Source organism: Carcharhinus amblyrhynchos, chromosome 25 (genome assembly GCF_965287045.1).
Source record: "Carcharhinus amblyrhynchos chromosome 25, sCarAmb.v2.hapA, whole genome shotgun sequence".
Lineage (NCBI taxonomy): Eukaryota > Metazoa > Chordata > Chondrichthyes > Carcharhiniformes > Carcharhinidae > Carcharhinus > Carcharhinus amblyrhynchos.
The window spans coordinates 4,329,502-4,352,098 of record NC_137348.1 but is presented as its reverse complement, the minus strand read 5'-3'; the positions used below and the strand labels follow the sequence as shown (position 1 = coordinate 4,352,098).

Here is a 22,597-nt window from a genome sequence, read left to right as displayed (position 1 = left end):
GCAGATGCTGCATTGCTTTGGAAATTTTGGGTTACCTCACGCTGGAGGGCCACTACTGAAATATTTCCGATCTGTCAGCTCTCACAGGGTGCTAGTGGTTCTTAGACAAGATATTTGAAATCTTCTGCTGCCCCCGAGGATTGCAATTTCCTGTCTGTACCGCTGGTAAATCCTGGCTTTGCAGTGTTCTTCCCTTATGCCCAGGCTCAGCTATTCCAAAACTCTCCCGCTTGACCTTGTGTCCTCCATCACCACCACCACCACCCCCCCACCCACCCACCCACCCATAAACTTAACTTCATCCTAAATTCTGCCACTTGCCTCCTAACTCGTACCGAGTGCTCTTCATTCACCAGCCCCTGCCCTTGCTGACCCGCATTCGCTCTCAGTCCAGCAATGCTTCAATTTTAAAAATTCACATCTTAGTGTTCAAATTGTTCTATAGTCTCATTGCTGTCAGCTCATGTATCCTCCTCCCAATGTACAACCCTTTGAGTAGTCTGCGTTCTTCCAACTCTAGCCTTTTGTCACCCTTCACTCCCTTCATCCCACCTTCCGGTATTTTGCCTTCAGCTACCTAATCCTAGAGCTCTGGAATTCCCTCCATAAATCTCACTTCTCCTTCCTTTAAGACCTTTAAGAGTCTACTTAAAACCTTCCTCTTTGACGAAACTTGCAGTCACCAGCTGAACATCCCTTTTTGTCAAGTTTCATTTAATTGCAATGTTTTACATTTCTTTGATGGGATGTGATTGTTGCTGTAAAGGCCAGCATTTGTTACACATTCCAAGAAGGTGGTGGTGAGCTGCCTTCTTGAACGGCTGCAGTTCACCTGTTACAGGTACACCCAGAGTTTAGGAAGGAGTTCCAGGATTTTGACTCAGTGACAATGAAAGATTGGCAATATAGTTCCAAGTCAGGATGGTGTGTGGTTTTGAGGGAAACTTGCAGGTAGTGGTGTTCCCATGCATCTGCTCTCCTTGTGCTCCCAGAAGGTAGAGGTCACAGGTTTGGAAGGTGCTGTTGAATGAGCTTTGGTGAATTTCTGCCATGCATCTTGTAGATGGTACACAGAGCTGCCACTGTGTGCCACGTAGTGGAGGGATTGAATGTTTAAGTTGGTAAATGGGATGCCCATCAAGCAGGTGGCTTTGTCTTGGATGCTGTCGAGTGTGAATGTTGTTGGAGCCGTACTCATTCAGGCAAGTGGAGAGTATTCCATCACACTACTGACTTGTTCGTAAATGGTGAACAGACTTTGGGGAATCAGGAAGTGAGTTCTACACCCTCAGACTTCAGTGGCCTGCTCTTGTAGCCACAGTATTTATATACACAGTTCAGTTTCTAGTTAATGGTAACCTGCCGCAGGATATTAATAGTAGAGTTCAGCAATAGTTTTACCATCATCATGGGGAGGTAGATTATCTGCTGTTGGAGATGATTTTGGGTGGATGATTGAGTGGGAGCAGTTTGTAGTTATCAGTAAATATATTTAAAGTTTATTTATTAGTCACAAGTAGGCTTAAATTAACACTGCAATGAAATTACTGTGAAAGTCCCCTGTTCGGATACGTTGAGAGAGAATTTAGCATGGCCAGTGCACCTAACCAGCACATGTCTCAGACTGTGGGGGAAAACCGGAGCACCCAGAGGAAAACCATGCAGACACAAGGAGAACCTGCAGAATCCACACAGACACGACCCATGCAAGGAGTCAAACCCGGGTTTCTGGAGCTTTGAGGCAGCAGTATTAACTCTATGCCACCCTGCTAACCCTAACTATGACTCAAGCTGCTGAAGAATATTGTTATTCAGAGCTTGGATTATAGCATAAGGAAGCACCCTTTGCAATAGATGCAAGTTTGCCACTTTTGGCAAGGCTTTTGGCTTGACTGTGTGGTTGTCTTGTGACTGAAAAATCTCCCTGTTCAATTTTGTCCAATATTGATGACCCTAGCTTCTGCCTCTCCCTAATCATAGAGTCATAGAGGTTTACAGAATGGAAACAGGTCCTTTGTCCATGCCCTCCTTTTTTTCTAAACCCTAAGATAATCCCAATTGCCCGCGTTTGGCCCATATCCTTCTATACCCATCTTACCCATGTAACTATCTAAATGCTTTTTAAAAGACAAAATCGTACCCATCTTTAGTACTGCCTCTGACAGCTCTTTCCAGACACTCCACCCTCTTTGTGTGAAAAAATTGCCCCTCTGGACACTTCTGTATCTCTCCCCTCTCACCTTAAACCTACGACCTCTAGTTTTAGATTCCCCTGCCTTTGGGAAAAGATATTGACTATCTAGCTGATCTGTGCCCCTCATTATTTTATAGACCTCTGTAAGATCACCCATCAGCCTCCTGCGCTCCAGAGGAAAAAGTCCCAGTCTATCCAGCCTCTCCTTATAACTCAAACCATCAAGTCCGGTAGCATCCAAGTAAATCTTTTCTGCAGTTTTTCTAGTCTTTAATGTCATTGTTCTGCCTGAGAGTTCATGGCATCAGCTGTCCAAAAATTCATCACTTGAAGTCAGGTTAACTCCCCTGGTATGGGAGAACAATGTTCATCAGCAAAATTCAAATAACCCCCATCCCCTTTGAAAACCTGCAGTGTTGTGCCCACTTGTATTGCATGTTGTTCCTGAGTGTGCCATGAGCCCCACCTAGTGTTCTACCCAAGCGTAATCTTGCAGCATTTGGGTGAATTGTCCTTCTGCGTATTAATTACTGTCCAGTGATTAGAAATCTTAATATTGAACATTCAGATGGATAATCAGATGCAATCAACTGACATTCTGATCAATATGATTTTTTTCTTATTTTTCATAATGCTGCAGTGTTGTTGCCCAGAATTCAACGGGTGAAATAATTGTACTGTGCTTCTACTTGGTGTGAGAATGTTTACCTGAAATAGGCTGATAACTTCTTTCATTCAAACTTGCATTCTGCTTCAAGAGACTTTTTGAACATGTTGGCTATGACAGCAATGTGAGGCGATGACTTCAGTGTGACTTGCACAAGGAACATTGTCACATCATTACAAGAGGATGGATTTTGGTGAAAAATCTCCTGTGTATGCCAGAACTCAATTATCTGGCACATTGGAGTGTCCCCAGCTTTTAAGTAATTAAATGAGAGCCTTCATACTTGGAATTTTATGTACAATTCTGGTTACCCTATTATAGAAAGGATATTATTAAACTAGAAAGAGTGCAGAAAAGATTTACTAGGATGCTACCGGGACTTGATGGCTTGAGTTATAAGAAGAGACTGCGTAGACTAGACTTTTCTTCCCTGGAGCATAGGAGTCTTAGGGGTGATCTTAGAGGTCTGTAAAATAATGAGGGGCACAAGATCATCAGCTAGATGGTCAATATCTTTCCCCAAAGGTAGGGGAGTCTAAAACTAGAGGGCATAGGTTTAAGGTAAGAGGGGAGAAATACAAAAAGGCAGTTTTTTCACAGAGGATGATGAGTATCTGGAACAAGCTGCCAGAGGTAATAGTAGAGGTGGGTATAATTTTGTCTTTTAAAAGCATTTAGATAGTTATATGGGTATGAAGGGATATGGGCCAAATGTGGGCAGTTGGGTCTAGGTTAGTGGTAAAAACTGGGCTGCATGGACAAGTTGGGCCAAAGGGCCTGCTTCCATGCTGTAAACCTCTATGATGCCATATTGAACCTATCCGCTTAAAATTACGAGTTATCTCTTCTTGAACAAGCATAACAAGTACTTACATTTGTATAGTGCATTTAACATTATAAAACACCCCAAGGAGCTTCACAGCCCTAAGTTGCAAATGAGAAGGAAGTTGGCGATGATTTTGAGCAGATGCTTCTCATGTGTCTACTACCAAGTGTCATTCACTTTTAAGGCCCATTCTGGAATGGAGTTAGTGATGTGTAGGGTATGACACAGTGGTTAACACTGCTGCCTCAGAGCACCAGGGACCCTGGTTCAATTCCAGCCTTGGGTGACTGTGTGAAGTTTGCAGTTCTGCTGGGTTTCCTTGTTTCCACCCAAAAGTGTGTAGGTTAGGTAGATTAGCCATGATAAATGCACAGGGTCATAGGGATAGGGTGGAGGGGAGAGCTGGGTGGGAAGCCCTTTCGGAGATCGATGCAGATTCGATGGCATGGATGGCTACTTTCTACACTGTAAGGATCCTATGGATGTTACGCACCCTACCACAATGAAATTTAACACCCAAGAGACTCCCTAACAACTTGCTCATTTGCTGGCAAGATCAACATTAGCATTGGAGAATTGTTACAGCATAACATAGATGAACTCAGTTGCCACCAGTCACCTGTTCTGAAAGTGGGTAATAAAGAAGTCACAACATTGTTGCAGCGTCTGTTGGCATTGAACTATGGGGAGCTGAGTAAGTATACAGAAGGGTCCAAATCTAGATAACAAAGCATTGTTCCACATAGTATAGATCAGTTACGTTAAGCTTGGGCTTGGTGATGACAAGTTGATTGCATAGTCAGAATATTATTGATTCAAAGACCTCTCCACAGCTTGTGTGTGTAATCTAGCCTGACATTTCACTGATGCTGTCTTTTGAATAAGACATGGAAAGATTTGCATGGCTGTGTGAAAAGACCCAGGGAGTGAAGCTCAACTGAAAAGTTAGCACCGGTACAGTGGGCTGAATGGCCTCCTCTGCTGCAAAAGTCTATAATTCTGTGATAAACGGTGACCCTATCTGCCTATTGAGATGGACAGAAGGGAGGCCCTGGAGCTACCAACAAAGAGCAGAGGAGTTCACCTAGTCTTCCAGCCAACTTTCCTCCCTTAGTGGGGTCTGCAGTCAATAATAGAATCCTAGAATACAGCACAAAAGGAGAATCTTTGGGCCATCGTATCCAGGTGCTAGCCCTCTGAAAAAGCAGTTCACTTTGTGCCACTATCCTCCTTTTCTCCCATATCTGGTCATGTATTTAACCGCTGTTTGTGAAACCGGACCGTTGACAAATTGTCTGCATGTCTGCTGGCAAAGCAACAGTGACTGCACTTTGGAGACTTACTTCATTGGCCCTGCAGTGCTTTGGGAAATCTTGAGGATGTGAAAGGCGCTATAGGAAAGCAGGTTTATGCTTTCTATTTTCACAATCTTATCTGTGTGCTTTAATTGTTTTCAAGATGAGAAGAAAGCGTTTGTAATGCTATTTTCCTGGAAGTGAACATCAGTGGAGAGATAGTTGGACAGTGTACGGTGAACTGGACAATGTCTCTGTTGTAGCCTTTTATTAAATTTCCCATTTTTCAGTTAGGGTGTATTTAGAAATTTGTCATGGGCATCAGGAATTAAACCTTTGCAGCATGACTTGTAGTAGCTGGAACAAGCTGCCAATGGTGGTAGTAGAGGCGGCTACAATTTTATCTTTTAAAAAGCGCTTAGACAGTTACATGGGTAAGATGGGTATAGAGGGATATGGGCCAAATGTGGGCAATTGGGACTAGCTTAAGAAATTTTTTTAAAAAGAGGGCAGCGTGGACATGTTGGGCTGAAGGGCCTATTTCATTGCTGTAAACCTCTGTGACTCAGGCCTGAACCAAATGCAAAGTGAGGTTGGGACACTCAGTGCTCTGAAGAGTTTTGCTATCCTTCACTCGTGTGACAGGTCAGACCCTAATCAGCAATGATAACTGGGTCAGTGCAGTGTCAATATAAAGGGGTGTCCTCTCGAGGAAGCTCATCGCGCGTGCTATTTTCAAATCAGAATTTTGCCATAACCCTGTATAAGCAGGTAGAATACTGGAAATCTTTTCTATCTAAAATTGTCACAGTTTCCCATCTTGCAACAGGCACCAGAACAAATTAGCCTTTGAGAGACCATTGTATCCTTCAAGGACAAAGTAGTTAAACATTAAAAGCAGAGGACGCAACAGGAAAAAGCTTGGTCATGAGATTAGTTTTGTGTTGCTGTAGCGAAGAGCCCGCACAGATACAATGGCTACTGGCCAATTCTGTGGTTCCAAGCCTGCAAGTTTTTTTTAATGATGTGGAGATGCCGGCGTTGGACTGGGGTAAACACAGTAAGAAGTCTCACAACACCAGGTTACAGTCCAACCAATTTATTTGATTGTAAACGCACAAGCTTTTGGGGTTCACCTAATGAAGGGGCAAACCCCGAAAGCTTGTGAGTTTACTATCAAATAAATTGGTTGGACTTTAACCTGGTGTTGTGAGACTTCTTACAGTTTTTTTTTATACAAAGGGTGGCAGATGCCTGAAACTCACTGCCGGGGGAGGTAGTGGAAGCAGATATATAGTGACTTTTAAGGGGCGTCTTGACAAATACATGAATAGGATAGGAATAGAGGAATATGAAGCCCGGAAAGGTAAGGGATTTTACTTTTACCAGGCAGCATGGTCCGTGCAGGCTTGGAAGGCTGAAGGACCTGTTCCTGTGCTGTAATTTTCTTTGTTCTAAATGAACTGAATCCTTGGAGTTGCACCCATCAGATTTATGGATTAGTTATTGCAAACTCCGAATGTAACCCAGCTGTGAACTAGATGCTCTTGTTCCTGCACATTTCTTTAAAATGTAGAATTTAGTTATTCCAGCGTAGAGGGAATTGAATCAAAAGCAGGCCTGGATAGTGGGGGAGAGTGCAACCAGTTCTGTTTCCTGTAGAGCTGCTGCGTTAACAGCTCTTGACTCCAGTGGTTCCTGCTGTGTTTTCCATGAATTACATCTGATGTGTGTGTATAATTTCAAAGCATTTGTCTCCAGGGCCATCAGTGACACTGTCAATCAATGTCCTAGTGTATTGACTGATAGAATGTCATAGGCAACAGAGTCTTGTGGACAGTGATTTTAATGGATGTTGGCATGACAATAGCATTGATAAAACATTACCATGTACTTTAGCCTAGTAGTCATTGTACCTGACTCGCGGCACAGTGATTAACACCACTGTTTCTCAGCGCCAGGGACCCAGGCTCAATTCCCAGCTTGGGTCATTGTCTATGCAGAGTCTGAACGTTCTCCCCATGCATGCATGAGTTTCCTCCAGGTGCTCTGATTTCCTCCCACAGGAATTACATTGGCCATGCTAAATTCTCTCTGTGTCTCTGGAATTCTCTGCCCGTTGAAGTGGTGGAGGCTGCCTCGCTAAATATTTTTAAGACGCGGGTTGATGGGTTTTTGATAAGCGAGGGGATTAAGGGTTATGGGGAGAGGGCGGGAAAGTGGAACTGAGCCACGATAGATCAGCCATGATCTTATTGAATGGCGGGGCAGGTTCGAAGGGCTAGATGGCCTACTCCTGCTCCTATTTCTTATGTTCTTATGTATCTGAACAGACACCAGAATGTGGCGAATAGGGAATTTTCACAATAACTTCATTGCAGTGTTACTGTAGGCCTACTTGTGATCTTTAAACAATTCCTGTGTTCAAACGCTGCAGAGCAATTTGTGAAGTTGAACTCAAAATAAATATAGTAGTTTTCTGGGCTAGCACTAAATCATCCAATTGACATATGTGCCGCTTCCTCTAGCTGGTGTGTGGTACCAGTTCCACACTACGTGGTCAGTTCTTAATGTTTTCCAAGCCACTAAGGATGCTCAATAAATGCCAGTATCACCCACATCCCAAAACAAGTAAACATTACCACATGACAGCACCATCTACCCACAGTTCATCTTACTAACCACACAAAGTTTCCACTTTGCTCAGCAATTTAAGGGCTTCTTTCAACTCAGTGCTCAAATATGGAATTTTTACGAAATGATTGCAATATAGATAGGTCAAATAGTTTGTTTGATAGGCTGCACAATAAAGTGCTGCACTCAAGGAAGTGATGGTAATGGGGTAAGATTGAAAGAAGTGCCCAGATAGTCAACAGAAGTCGAGAACTTGAATGAAAATGAGGGAAATTTAATTAGTTGCTCTTGGTCTTTTGGCTATGATCAAGTGTAGTATTGACATGCTGTGCTTGGCTGAAGTCATTAGGTTACATTTTAGCTTCATTTGAAGCAGTTTTTAAAATGTGGCATCTCGGCCTTTTGGCTAAGATGCAAATGAGATCAAGCCTTGGAGGAGGAGCTATGCCTGCTCCAATCAGCTTGGATCATATAGATCAAGCTCAAGACAGGAGGTGAGAGCCCTGTCTTGTCAGCTTGGATCGGGAATGCCTCAACTTGTTGAGGCTCTGAATTGGACTTGATTTGATTGAATTGGAATAAAAACAAGAAAAAGGCTGCTGTTTCAACGTAACTCATTTCAGGTGGCAGTTTGAGAAATCTCTGTACAGGATGAGGTGCTTTATAAATTTGAGCCTCTTCATAAAATCATCGATTGACGTTCAGCCCATTGTACCTACACCAGCTAGCTCTTTGAAAGACTCATTCAGTGGTCCAGCCCCATGTATTTTAGCCTTGTAAATATTTCCTTTTAAGTATTTATCCAATTTCCTTTTGAAAGTTACTCTTGAAGCTGTTTCCACCGCTCTTTCAGGCAGTGTGTTCCAGATCCCAACAATTTGCTGCATAAAAACATTTCTCATCTCCTGCGTAATTCTTTTGCTGTAGAGAATATTAAGCAGAACTTGAATTTCAGCCATGTCCCGTAGGTGTAATGTTGAAGTATTATATGTTGCACTTAATTATGAAATTGTAACTTGATTGTCGCCATCCATTATTCCACATTTGACTGTAACTTTGTGTACATTTGTTACATATAATATCTTAGTACATGAGCCCTGTGAACAAATGTCTGCATAAGGTAGAGTACGTTCCTTAAATGGAAAGGGCAGTGACGTTTCAGTTACAGAACTGTGTGAATGACCAGGATGAGTTGAGATTGAGGCCAGTCCTGCCACAGTCTTTTGCCACAGCACAACAGTGAAGATTAGTAGCTGATATATCAAGCTGCCTGGTTCTTGTGTGTACGGTATCAGCATCCCTGCCCTCTTTGCTCATCCACGCTTAATGCAGAGCTGTTCTCTTTCTGCAGGAAGATACTATGGAAGTGGAAGAATTCTTGAAAGAGGCCGCAGTTATGAAGGAAATTAAGCATCCCAATCTGGTACAGCTGCTAGGTAAGTCTTTACAGGTGAGGTAATCTTTTACACTAGCGCCAGTGTTTGAGTACGAACATAGGCACTTAGGAATTAGGAGCAGAAGTAGACAAATTCAGCCCTTGAAGCCTGCTCCACCATTCAATCAGATCATGGCTGATCTCTTCCTGGCCTCAAATCCACCTCCCCACCTGCTCCCCATCTCCCTTTATCCCTTTTTTAATTAGAAGTGTATCTATCTCCTCCTTGAAACCATTCAACGATTCAGACTCTACCGCACTATAGGGCAGCGAGTTCCACAAATTCACCACCCTCTGCGAGAAGTAATTCTTCCTCATTGCAGTTTTAAATCTATCGCCTCTCAATCTATACCTGCGACCTCTTGCTCTAGATTGCTTCATGAGGGGAGACATTTGGTCTATGTTTACTCTATCAATCCCTTTTAAAATTTTATATATCATGTTCAGATTCCCTCTCATCCTTCTAAACTCCAGCAAGTACAAGCCCAAAATGTTTAATCTCTCCTCATACGTCAACCCCTTCATCCTTCCTGATTTACATAATCTCTCAGTTCTGGAGTCATCCTTGTAATGATGTAGAGATGCCGGCGTTGGACTGAGGTAAACACGCTAAGAAGTCTCACAACACCAAGTTAAAGTCCAACCAGTTTATTTGATAGTAATCCCACAAGCTTTTGGCCACACTGTTCCTTCATCAGGTGTGTGGAAGGTTCCGCTTAGGTTCTTATTTTACTACAGTTAACTACAATTAGGGACATAAAAGAACTCTTTGACAAGAAACATTTAGCCTTTTGAAGTTTTTACGCTATGTTAACAGAAAAGGAACGGGCCAGGCTGCCCAATGGTTCTAAGGTCTCTAAGAAATACAGATCGAACCATTTTTGTGAATAGCCCTTAATTCTGGGCTCTTATACAAAGGGTACAGAGTTATCACAGGGAGTTCAAGGGGAGACTGTAGAACTGATGGCTGAAGTTAGAGGGTCATGTTCTTTAGTCTTCAGATAAGCAAGTTGAGGGGAATTTGGTGGCATGGTGTCAGATTGTGTTTAATCACAATAGCTTGTAGTTATATAGCAGCTTTAACTTTGTAAGATGTTCCAGGGCAGAAACATTACCGAATAAAGTTTGACATTGTGCAGCATAATGAAATATTAGGGCAGCTGAGCAAATCCTTGGTCAGAGAATTAGGTTTTAAGAAATAACTTAAAAAGAGAAAGTGAGGAAGCAGTTTGAGATGTTTTACTGTGCTAAACGTGCTGTATCACTGCAAGTTCTTGTTGGGACTTGATAGAATCTCAAATTTTCAATGATGTGGGGAAAATAAATTCAGGAAAGTTTGCTGGTGGGCGCTTGGATTTGTGAACTCGGAGACTTGTTTCAAAATTAAGGGCACAAAGTCCATTAGTTTTTTTTCGCAAGAATGAGAGAGAATTGATGGACAGATGACCAACAACTTGATGGATCAGCTGATCTTTTCCTGCTAGTCATTTTCTGCATGTTTGTAACTAAGAGGTAACAGAAACCAACTGCAGACTTTTAATAAAACAGTGCATTCCTGTTAGAAAAGTGGATACAGAATTCCTTATTTTAAAATCGCAACCCAGTGGAGACTGGGTTATGCAGAACAGTAGTCTTCCCTTCAAAACTTTGCAATGTTATGACTGGAAAGTCACCTTTCAAATGTCAGAATAATGAGTCCCATTGAATGTTGGGAAACATAGATTCTGTCGGACAACATAATGTGAAAATGTTTCTTTGGATTTAGTTTCTGTGCACAAGTGATTCACTCACCTGTTGAAAATGAACACTGTGTCAAATGTTAATAACACATTTACAGTAAACCCCTTGTGCCATTTCTCCCTGAAGGTGTATGTACCCGGGAGCCTCCGTTTTATATCATCACAGAGTTTATGACTCACGGTAACCTTCTGGATTACCTGCGTGACTGCAACAAGGAGGAGGTGAATGCTGTTGTGCTGCTATACATGGCAACTCAGATCTCCTCTGCGATGGAATATTTGGAGAAGAAGAATTTCATTCACAGGTACGTTGTCCTTGTGCTCAATCTATTAGGCTGTAGTTAATTTCACCAAGTAGGATTGAGATTCGCTGCAGCAAATTGTCACGTTTAAAATTTATTTTTAAACTCTGGCTCCTTGTTGAATAGAACGCAGCATTAAAGTTACCCAGCTGTCCCTATTCTAACCAGGTATCTGCAGTCTTTAAAATAACACTGGACATGTTTAAGCTCTTTGCTCATGCAGGAACAGCCTGAACGCTGTATAACTGAGTTCACTGCTCACTTGCTGCAATAACATGTTCACAGAGCAGTGAAAGTCAATTATTTTCAAGGCACTGAAAAATCCACTTACAGAATGATTTCTGAAAGCAAGATCATTAATTGGACAATTGCTGTGTGTACTAGTCATTAGAGCATGATTTACTTTCTACAGCTACATCTGTCTGAGGAGAGGGAATTAATAGCTGTGAGTTAAAAGTGCTGAGTCTCTGTTTTTTAATCTGGACAAGCTAGTTATTTGCAAATCATAGAATCTCTGCAGTGCAGAAGGAGGTCATTCAGCCCATCAAGCAGCACCGACAACAATCCCACCCAGACCCTACCCCAGTAACCTCATATATTTACACTACTTAATCCCCTTGACACTAAGGGACAATTTAGCATGGCCAATCAGCCTAACCCACACCTTTGGAGTTTGGGAGTCATAGAATCTCTACAATGCAGAGGGGGGCCATTCAGCCCATCAGGTCTGTGCCGACTCTTGCCCGAGCCCTATCCCTGTGACCCCATGTATTTTACCCCACTAATCCCCCTAACCTATATATATCTTGGGACATTAAGGGGCAATTTAGCATAGCCAATCCACCTAACCTGCACATCTTTGAAGTGTGGGAGGAAACTGGAACACCCAGAGGAAATCCCCACAGACATGGGGAGAATGTGCAAACTCCACACAGTCCTTTCACACAGGGCCAGCATTGAATCTGGGTCCCTGGCGCTGTGAGGCAGCAGTGCTAACCACTGTGCCATCCAAATCATTTGTGCATTCTTCACAGGCAAATGTAGTTTCCCAGCAATCTAATTCACCCTGTATCTTTTCTAGCATCTGATTGTCTCTTGTAATTTTCTCTCGTGTTCTTTGTACTTTCTCCCAGGGACCTTGCCGCTAGGAACTGCCTGGTAGGGGAGAATCACTTGGTTAAAGTGGCTGATTTTGGGTTAAGTAGGTTGATGACAGGAGACACATACACAGCCCATGCTGGGGCAAAATTTCCAATTAAATGGACAGCTCCAGAGAGTCTGGCCTACAACAAATTCTCAATCAAATCCGATGTGTGGGGTAAGTACATAAACTGCTGCTGAATATTCATAATATGTATTGTTAAAATTCTTGCATGGAATGTAAGTGTGTATGGGTGGGGTGGGGGGAGGGGGATTGGAGGAACCATCTGGAATAATTAACCTTGGTTAAAGAAACAGCGTTCTGTTAAAGCAAAAACAATGAGCTTGCGCCTTTTACCCCATCTCCCCTACATCCTCCTCCCACTTATTTGTCTTGTGTTTTGCAGTTCTAGTTGAGTTGCAGTTGATTATGGTTGCTGCCTGTGGGTGGGTTGTTTATGTTAGTAATGTCAGGAAGCTGCATTTCCAGCAGTTAGTTCCACTGGAGTCATAGAGCAATACAAGACGGAAACAGGCCCTTCAGCTCAGCTGGTCCATGCCAACAATCGTGCCCACCCAGCTAGTCCCCATTGCCCATTCAACTTTGTGTGTTTATCCCATTAACTTCCCCCGTCCCCCACTCCTATCACCTTATGGATGCGTTGTCAGGGCTCATTGTTGAGTGAATAGAAAGAGTAGGGATGGTATTAAACAATATCAATATTGACCTACCACTCATTTAAGGGGTCCTAAACATTACAAATGTGGAATTGTCTCGTTCTGCCATTGTTTATCTTGAGCATCTTCAGTGATGTGACCATTTCTTACTCTCATTGCTCTATGAAGGAGACCAGTGTACCTCATGAGGTAATTAAAGGTCTGTCGTTATACTGCAACTGCTCAAGTTAGGAAATTGCTGCAAAGAAAATGATCTCTTTATGTGTATTATATTAGTTCAGATACATATAACTATGTTACTTTCCTCTAGCCTTTGGTGTCCTCCTGTGGGAGATTGCGACTTATGGCATGTCCCCTTATCCTGGTATTGACCTTTCACAAGTTTATGACCTGTTGGAAAAAGATTACAGGATGGAGCGGCCTGAGGGTTGTCCAGAGAAAGTCTACGAGTTGATGCGAGCATGTGAGTACACATGGACTTAATTCCTGACAAATTTAGATTGCGCATCATATAAAAGTGTAGATTACCTGGTCAGCTTTTCTGTTGTAAATTCCTGTGTTCATATTTTTTGATAACTGCCTATGTTAAGTGGCACAGTGTTTAGCACTGCTGCCTCACTGCACCAGGGATCTGGGTTCAATTCCAGCCTTGGGTTACTGTCTGTCTGGGGTTTGGACATTCTCTCCGGTGTCTGTGGGTTTCCTCCGGGTGCTCCAGTTTCCCCTTAGTACAAAAATATGCAGGTTGGGAAGATTGGCCATGCTAAATTGCCCCTCAGTGTCCCAGGATGTATAGGTTAGGGGGATTAACAAGGTATATGCATGCGGTTCCGAGGATAGGGCTGGAGGTAGGGCCTAAGTAAGATGCTTTGTCGGAGAGTCGGTGCAAATCAGATGGGTCAAAGGGCCTCCCTCTACATTGTGTAGGGATTCTATGTTTACCTCTCATGCTGCCGTTCTATCCTTGAGCCACAGAAGATGCTGAAGTGATGTGGCCTCTTCATTAGCAGCCCAACCAATAATACTCAGTCCACACACTTATTATACGGAAGCATTCTTACCACAGCTCTCCAAGAGACAATCGACCAAGATTTCCATTTTCTTCTATGCCTATAATTCATACAAGAAGTATAAATGTCTAGAAAACTGCATGTTTACATTTCCATTGTAGTTTTCTAGCATTTAATTTTTCTTTCATTATAAAACCATCTGATTATTCTCCAGACTGAAAAATGAATTGCAGCTTTTGCTGGCACCATGTGCACAAGTTCTCCTCTTACAGTTTGGAAGAGTCACCTCACTTGCTGTGTTTTTTATGATAGTCTTAATTAAAGATAGTCCACTAAGAACACACTCCCATAATAGTAGGAACAGCTTGCATTTATGTAGCACTTTTAATGTAGTAACATCTCTCATGCTACTTCACAGGACCAAAAAATATAGGGTCGCAGTATCAAAATGTGAAGAACTGCATTGTGTTTTAAGTAAGAAGAGAATTCACAGGCCATTTAAACCTACAGGTCTGTGCTGATGCTTATGTTATCCTACTTTATCTCACTGTGTGAACAGGCCCTTCTACTCTTTCTCATATGTTCATAAGATGAAGGAGCAGAATTAGGCCATTTGATCCATCCACTGCGCCATTTGATCAAGGCTGATATGCTCCTCATCCCCATTTTCCTGCCTTCTCCCTATAACCTTTTGACCATTACCAGTTAAAAATCTGATTCCTCCTCAAATTTATTCACTGTCCCAGGATCCACTGGGGTGGTTCTAAATTTAAAATAAATTTTCTAAATTCACTCCCTCTGGCTCTAAACTAACTTCACCTTAAAATACTTCCATGCTATGTGCCTCATCCATTCCTTGTGGTGGTGAGTGCCACAATTTCACCTCTCTTTAAATAAAGACGTTCGATTAAACAACTGAAATCAACAATGGTTTGAATGCTGAGAGCCAGACTGGGCAGAAAAATATTGGTACTATTACATGTAGAGCTTTGATTTCAGCTGGCTGCTCTGTGGACAGATGGTGCTGAGGGCCTAACTCTCAGCTTCATCTCCGGTAGGAACAGAGGAAACTTGTTTGCTTTCCTCATCAGTATGCCAGTAGATGGGGGTTAGGTTTCAGAATCATAGAACCATAACAGTGCAGGGAGAGGCCATTTGACCCATTGGGTCTGCACCAACAACAATCCCACCCAGACCCTAACCCTGTAATCTCACAAATTTACCCTGCTAATTTCTTGATTCCAGGGGGCAATTTAGCATGGCCAACGCATCTAACCTGTGTATCTTTGAAGTGTGGTAGGAAACCGTAGCGCCCGGAGAAAACTCACGCAGACACGGGGAGAACGTGCAAACTCCACACGAACAGTCATTCGAGGACATGTTGGATGGGAAAGCTTTACCTTACTAAAACAAAAACTTCTAATCATGATGCTCTTGTCTAGGTTGGAAGTGGAATCCAGTGGACCGACCATCATTTGCAGACATCCATCGAGCTTTTGATACAATGTTCCAAGAATCCAGCATATCAGAAGGTAAGTGCTGGTGGTGGAGGACAGACCGGGTTATACGAAGGGGATGCAGCGTTTACCGGTTTCAGTGCCTCCAAGGCAGCACACGCCTCAAACAAAATTTCTCCTTCCTTTTATTTCTCTCTGCTTGCAAACTCCCATGCACTTTTTACTTCAATACTGTTTACTAATAAATCACCTTTATCTACAATGATGGGATAGCATCATAAATCTGTAGAGCGGAATTTCAATAATGAGGACGAGTCAATTGGAATTGTGCCAATATTTAGAGTACTTCGTGGCAGTGTCCCAGTTTCTGCAGGGTACTCCAGGCAAATTTTTATCACACATAAATGTTTGTTAAAATTTGCAGAGGGTCACGGGAGTATGCCAATATCTGCAGAGGGTGATTGTGTGCGTGTCAGAATGCACTGGCAGTGATTGGCCGTGTGTCAGGATTCACTGACAGTGACTGGGCGCGTGTCGGGGTTCACTGGCGGTGACTGGGCACGTGTCGGGATTTGCAGCACTAAGTGCTCACTGTACTACTAAATGTTTTGTGTCTAATGAATTGGGTCAGCGTAGCAAGTTCCATTAGTTTGTGTGTGAAAAATTTGACATTTGTAGGTCAGGTAAGCAATTATATGGTGCACTGTTTTACATTTTGTAAATCAGTAAATTGTTAAACATTGTTTCATTGGTCCGTGGTACATTTCTGGATGTCCAACTGGTTGAGAAACTGAACAAGTTGTCTGAACATCTCCATGCTTATTTAGATCCGAAAACCCTATCACAATGTAAGCAGAAGTTGAAAAATGTCACTGTTTTAACAATCCAGGGTTGAGCTGCTAATCCTTGTCGCTTCCCTTACAGAGGTTGAGAAAGAACTGGGAAAGAAAGGAGGCAAATGCTGTGGCAGCAACAAGCCCCAGGCTCCGGAACTGCCAACAAAAACACGCACACTTCGCAGAACAACTGAGAGCAAAGAGCCAGTTGAAGTCCAGGAGGCATCGCATTCAATATTTAAAGTCCTGAGCCAACATGGTACGTCTCTCATTAGATGTGAAACTGCTCTGGAGGCGTAAGTAATGAAAGGAGGGTCGTATATTGTACCTGAAAATCACTCTTGACATTAATTTTTACAGAAACAGGTAATTTGGCTCAACTCGTCTATAACATTTATGCAGCACATGAACCTCCTCCCACCTATCTGACTCTCTCATTGTATCATATTGTGTTGAAAGCAAAGTTAATCTTCATTTGCATGTTAGTTTAATCGCACAGATTGCTGGAATCCAGCATTTAAATGCTGCAACTTTACTTTTATTACCTCGTGTTTTAGACAGTGAGTTGCATTGTATAGTGCAATCAATAAGATACCCAGAGGCTGAATACTGAATGATATATCTACTGTATAGTAGTGGGGCAGCACAGTGGCCCAGTAGTTAGCATTGCTGTGTCACAGTGCCAGTGACCTGAGTTCAGTTCCAGCCTCGGGTCATTGTCTATGTGAAGGTTGCACATTTTCCCTACGTCTTCACGGGTTTCCTCCAGGTGCTCCGGTTTCCTCCCACAGTCCAACGATGTGCAGGTTTGGTTGATTGGCCATGCTAACTTGACCCTAGTGTTGAGATTAGCAGGGTAAATATGTGGGGTTATAGGAATAAGGCCTGGATGGGATTGTGGTCAGTGCAGATTTGAAGGGCCAAATGGCCTCCTTCTGCACTGTAAGGATTCTATGAATCTAACATTTATAATTTTATTTTTCTCCCCATTTGTGCTGATCAAAGTGAGGGGAATGTAACGGTACACCTTCCATTTGAGACGCAAGTCAGTAAATCTCCTATAACTGTACCACAAATGATTTTGTTTCAATCCCAGGAAGGTCCCCCTCACTCCCCCCCCCCCCGCCCCGCCCCGCTTCACCCATGTCTCTAGCAGACACACTGTGCCCTCTGAGTGAAGCTGCTAGTTACTGCTACATACGGAGTTATCCAGTATGGTAGGTCCATACCCATTCAGAACTGGTTGGATGCATCCAGACACATCTTTTTCCTTGGGAATTTCACAGTAACTTCCGGGGGAATTCCACAATAACTTCATTGCAGTGTTAATGTAAGCCTTACTTGTGACTAATAAATAAACTTTATCTTTTAACATGTTATCAAAGGCCCTTCATCCTATTTGCCTGAGCTGGATTTGAATGCAGGTCCTTCTCTCCAACTCCCATCATGTAGACAATTCCACCCACCCACACAGACAAAGGCCATTGCGCCCCCGCAAGCAAAGGCCATCGCACCCCCACAAGCAGCTCCAATGCAGACTCACCTCTCCTTGCCCCCAGTCTCCCCACCCACACAAATAACCATAGTACTAACTCTCCTCCTTGAGAAAATGCAGGTCAGGCAGCACCTGTGGTGAAAAACAAGAGTTAAAATTTCAGTTTGGTAGTCTTTCATCCAAACTGAGGAAATGTCTGATTGTCCAGCGTATAATCCCGTACAGAGCAGGGAGTGGGTATTTATGTTTGTTTTTTTGTGTGCAGATTCCGGGGACCATGAAATGGCCATTTCTCCGATGCTGCCTCGCAAGGACAGAGATCCGGACAGCAACTTGGACGACGAGCGTTTGCAGTCTTTCACCAAGGAAAAAGGTAAATCCAGTTCCATCTTCAGCTCCTTCATCAAAAAGAAGAAGAAGACGGCGCCCGCCCCTCCCAAACGCAGCAGCTCTTTCCGTGACATGGATGGGCAGTCGGAAAAAAAGGGAGAGGTGGCGGAGGACACGAGCACAACTGGTAAAGATGCGAACAGTGGAGCCTTTGTCAATAGTGTGGCACCTCTCGATACAATTGACCCAAGCAAATTGCAGCACTCATTTAGCACTGGGACACAAAATGCCAACAATGGAGGTGGTGGAGTTGCCAATGGAAGTTTTTTGGGAACAAGTGTGTTCTTCTCTCCTCACTTGAAGAAGTCCAGCACAATCGCCTCAGGCAAAGTGGGGAATGAAGAGGAACCCACCTCCAACTCCAAGCGCTTCATGAGATCTTGCTCTGCATCCTCAATGCCCCCAGGCAACAAAGAGATGGAGAGGAAGGCCCTGACCCTGCCCCGGGATCTCCAGTCTGTGGGGAAACAGACCGAGTCCGCCCTGGCCTCAGCTTGCGACAGGAATGAGAAGCCAGCCTTGCCTCGCAAGAGGACGAACGAGACTAAAGTGGACACAGTACCTCGGGGAAGCCTGACTGCTGCTCCTCGGCCGCCAAAAAAAACGGACGAGTTAAATGACGATGTTTTTGGTAACTTGGAGTCCAGTCCGAGCTCAAGCCCACCGGCATCAACTCCAAAGCTTATCCGTAGGCAGGTGGCAGCCATGGTAACCAGCAGTCCCAGTCTCAAGGACGAGGGTGGGAAGATTTGTGCCTTAAATTCTGCTTCCCCCCAGGAGCATGTTTCCTCCAGCCTGGCTCCTCCTGCACTGAAACAGAGCTCCACCTCATTCCTGGGGGCGGTGAATCTGCTTACTGAGGACTCGAGGGCCCGAAGGTTCAAGCAGGCTCCAGAGCAGCTGCTGTCTGCTCCTGTCAGGGACCGGGGCAAAATACAGAAATCCAAACCAGTTCCCCCTCCTCCGCCGGCTACGAAATCCGTTCGTCCACCTCGGAGTCCAACCCATGAGTCCGCAGGTGAGAGTGCAGCGGGTGTCAAATCCAAGCCATCTGTGGACACTTCGAGTGGTGAGACCGTGAAGCCCTCCCCACCAGGGGACGCGGTTAAAAGGTCAGCCCTCCACTCCACACCAAAGCCCCAGTCCTCAGCAAGACCAGCCTCTTCCTCGTCCTCTGCACAGCCTGCCTTGACAAACCCAAGCGCCGAGCAGCAAACCTCCACCGCCACAGCCTTCATCCCCCTCATCTCCACCAGAGTCTCCCTGCGCAAGACGCGGCTGCAGCCGGAGAGGCTGGCCAGTGCCAACATCACCAAGGACACCGTTTTGGAAAGCACCGAGGCGCTGCGAGTGGCCATCGACAAGAACTCGGAGCAGATGGCCAGTCACAGCGCAGTGCTGGAGGCAGCCAAGAACCTCTACACCTTCTGCACCAGCTACGTGGACTCCATCCAGCAGATGCGCAATAAGTTTGCCTTCAGGGAGGCCATCAACAAACTGGAGAGCAACCTCCGCCAGCTCCAGATCTGTTCAGCTAGCCAGGACTTTACCAAGCTGCTCTCGTCTGTGAAAGAAATCAGTGATATCGTGCAGAGGTAGCAAAGGCTCAGGGGGGGTGTGGGGAAGTGAGGGGGTTTGGGGGGGTGCGTTGGGGGATGTATCTACACACAAAGCTGCTCCCAGACTCCGCAACAGTATGACAGAATCAGGAGAAGGACTTGAATTTGGCTGCTTGCTGCCAGAAGTGTGCACAGAAACATGGCATTCATTGCTGAGTGGCTCTATAAATCCCTCATGTCTGCTCCAGTTACCTCCTCTTAAGGCTTTTGTTGTCATATACAAGAACAGCACAGAAACAGGCCATTCAATTTAATAGATCCCTTCCAACCTTGCATAATATCACTTTGTTAGCAGATTCTTTTCTCCCACATGGGCCTGATGGCTTCATGGTAATAGTGGCCAACTCCACTCTAAATTGAGAGGATCTCCAGTTCCTATTTGATAAGTGGCCCCAACACCTAAATCTTCGGGACTCAGACATTCATGTGTTACATTCAATAACAGGTAAACTTATGATGAGGCTTGTTGACTCCACGTTGATGTATTTTCCTGTCCAGTAAACTGTGTATTTGGAAGCACTGAATTATTATGGGAGCAGTATAAAAAGGTTGAAATGGTGACTTGTGTCAATCCCTTTCCGCCCAGGGAAAAAGTTCCACTTATGTTCATTAAAATCAGGAACTTGTTGAAACCCTTTAAGGAGAGGGGATGTTGGGCAAGATGGTGGGGAAGGAGACTCGCTTTATTCCACATGAACTGATTCGTTAACTAAAATTGTTACCAGATACTTCGGCATATCAGTGACACCTCAGCCCTCACTACTGTTCACCTTTCACTGCTTGCCCTTGATGTTCTTTTAGAGGAGGCTGCACAGTTTAGTGCTGAACAATAAACAGGAGCTGCATATAATTACTGCCATAAATGCTGTTAATACTCTTTAAAAGGTAGCATTCTCTGTGGTATGAGACTATTGGATTTTAATACTTTGGCTGCGCACTTAATACTTGATGTCATGGTGTGCCATCTCCCAGCCTGCTTGGTTAGCTAGAGTTCAGTGCTCCTCTGAGTGCAGTGAATGCCATAGCTGACAGCATCAAATAACAGTCCTCCACTTCTAGGGGGCAGTCTAATCAGCCAGAGCCCTATTGCCTAAAGAAAGCAAATGTCGTCCTGGGCAGGGGCTCGTTTTTATTTTCAGGAAGATGAGTTTGGAAGGAGATTTCACATTTAGTTTTTTAATCAATGACCCTAAAATGGTTAACAGCCCTTTCTTTTTTTTACCCCCACTCACATCCCCCTCGAGTACTAAAATGGTGGTCCATGGAGTGGAGATGGGTTGCTTCCAACTCTGGTTTGGGCTTACCCCTGGAGGTTTTAGCAGAGGAGTTGTCACTCCTATCACCCCTGCCCACTGAAACAATGTTTTCCCCATCCCAATATTTTCCTAACTGAAACTTGAACCCTCCATTTTTCTTTTAATGCCCTGGGCAATTTTCTTTCATTCCTGGAGGATTAGTAACCCGGGATCAGAGTGTGCATTGGACAGTGTAAGTGCAAAAAGCTAAGACCCAGCTATTGTCCTGTCCATAAACAGACACGCCTCTGCTGGTACTCTGTGTTTCAGGCACACCGGGCTGCTTGGCAAAACCTCATTCAGTTTGACAACGCTTAACATTCTCGATCTGCAGGGAATTGTTTCAGCAGTTCCACCAAAATTTGTGAACATGATAGGTTTCTGCATCTCCCCACAAACGCCTGTGATTGATCTGGCACTTCCATCCTGCAGTTATGTCAGGAGATACCATCATATTAAAGATAGCCTCAGCCAGAGGATATTCAAACTTCCTGTTCCCATAGTTGGGTAAATATGGAATCTCAGAGGAGCCACATTTGTTTCATCATTTCGATCTGTGCATCCTTAAAACACAGATTGATATTGCTATTTAATAATATTAATCCATTAGGTGATCTTGTTTAGAACCAATCCACCTGCAGCTTCAAAACACCCTCCAGGTCTACAAACTTAGAATGACTAAACCAGGATATCAGAAACACAAGGGCCAATCCCCCCCCCGCCGCCCTTTTGGGTGGACATAAGAGACCCTGTGGCATTATTTCGTAGGAGCTGGGGAATTCTCCCTGGTTTCTGAGTTAAAGTTTATTCCTCAAACAGTATTCTTAAAACAGATGATTCAGTTCATATTAAAAGGCTGGGGGTTTTTTTAACATTACAATTGTGCCTGCACTTTGAAATTTCTGCAATGGCTGTAAAGTGCTTTGGGATCTCCTGAGATTGTAGAAGGCACTATTGAAATGCAAGTCTTTTCCAGTGAAAGGATCTACGTTTCCGACTGCTTTTATCCTCCTGGGGAGACAATGTATAATCCTGCCACGTCAACCTAAAGTCAGTTTTTAGAAAGGAAAAAAAGACTTGCTTTTATGCCGTGCTTTTAAAGACCTACGTTTGAAGTGGAGTCACTGTTGTAATGTAGAAAAAAGCAGCAGCCAATATGCACATGGCAAACACCTGGAGTCAGCAATGTGCTGAGCAGATACAACAACTGAAATAGGCCTTAATCCCAGATGAAGATTATATATTTCTGGCCAAATGAATATCACTGATATTCAGCAAGATTGTGAGTTGGCACAATTTAATATTTTAATTAGCATCAAAATAATTGGTTCTGAGAACTATATGTAATGTGTAACATGGTAACTGAAGCAGACTTGAGGACTTGTCCCATCATTCAATATTTATATTCTCGTATCTCAGCCTTGCCCAGTCTGAGATCTGCTCACAGGGCTTGAATGCAATAATTTCTCATTGGTGAGAAGACTCTCTCTCTGTCTTTTTCTCTCTCTCTGCAACTAAAATTGCCACCAGCAAAATGTTAAAAGTTAATTGCCAATTGCAAAACTCACTCGAGCAAAGTAAGCCG

General features: G+C 43.8%; 1 protein-coding gene across 2 annotated transcripts in view; it reads left to right on the top strand.

Moving 5' to 3' along the window:
• Window positions 1-19,703, top strand: part of abl1 (abl oncogene 1, non-receptor tyrosine kinase) — a 180,898-nt gene extending 161,195 nt beyond the window's left edge. For both annotated transcript variants that reach the window (XM_080211795.1, XM_080211796.1), the window contains exons 5-11: window positions 8,968-9,052; window positions 10,918-11,095; window positions 12,226-12,410; window positions 13,221-13,373; window positions 15,363-15,452; window positions 16,302-16,472; window positions 17,974-19,703. In XM_080211795.1, coding sequence (XP_080067921.1) covers window positions 8,968-9,052; window positions 10,918-11,095; window positions 12,226-12,410; window positions 13,221-13,373; window positions 15,363-15,452; window positions 16,302-16,472; window positions 17,974-19,697 — 2,586 coding nt within the window. In that variant the 3' untranslated portion in view covers window positions 19,698-19,703. The remainder of the gene's footprint in view (window positions 1-8,967; window positions 9,053-10,917; window positions 11,096-12,225; window positions 12,411-13,220; window positions 13,374-15,362; window positions 15,453-16,301; window positions 16,473-17,973) is intronic.
• The last annotated feature ends 2,894 nt before the right edge of the window (window positions 19,704-22,597 follow it).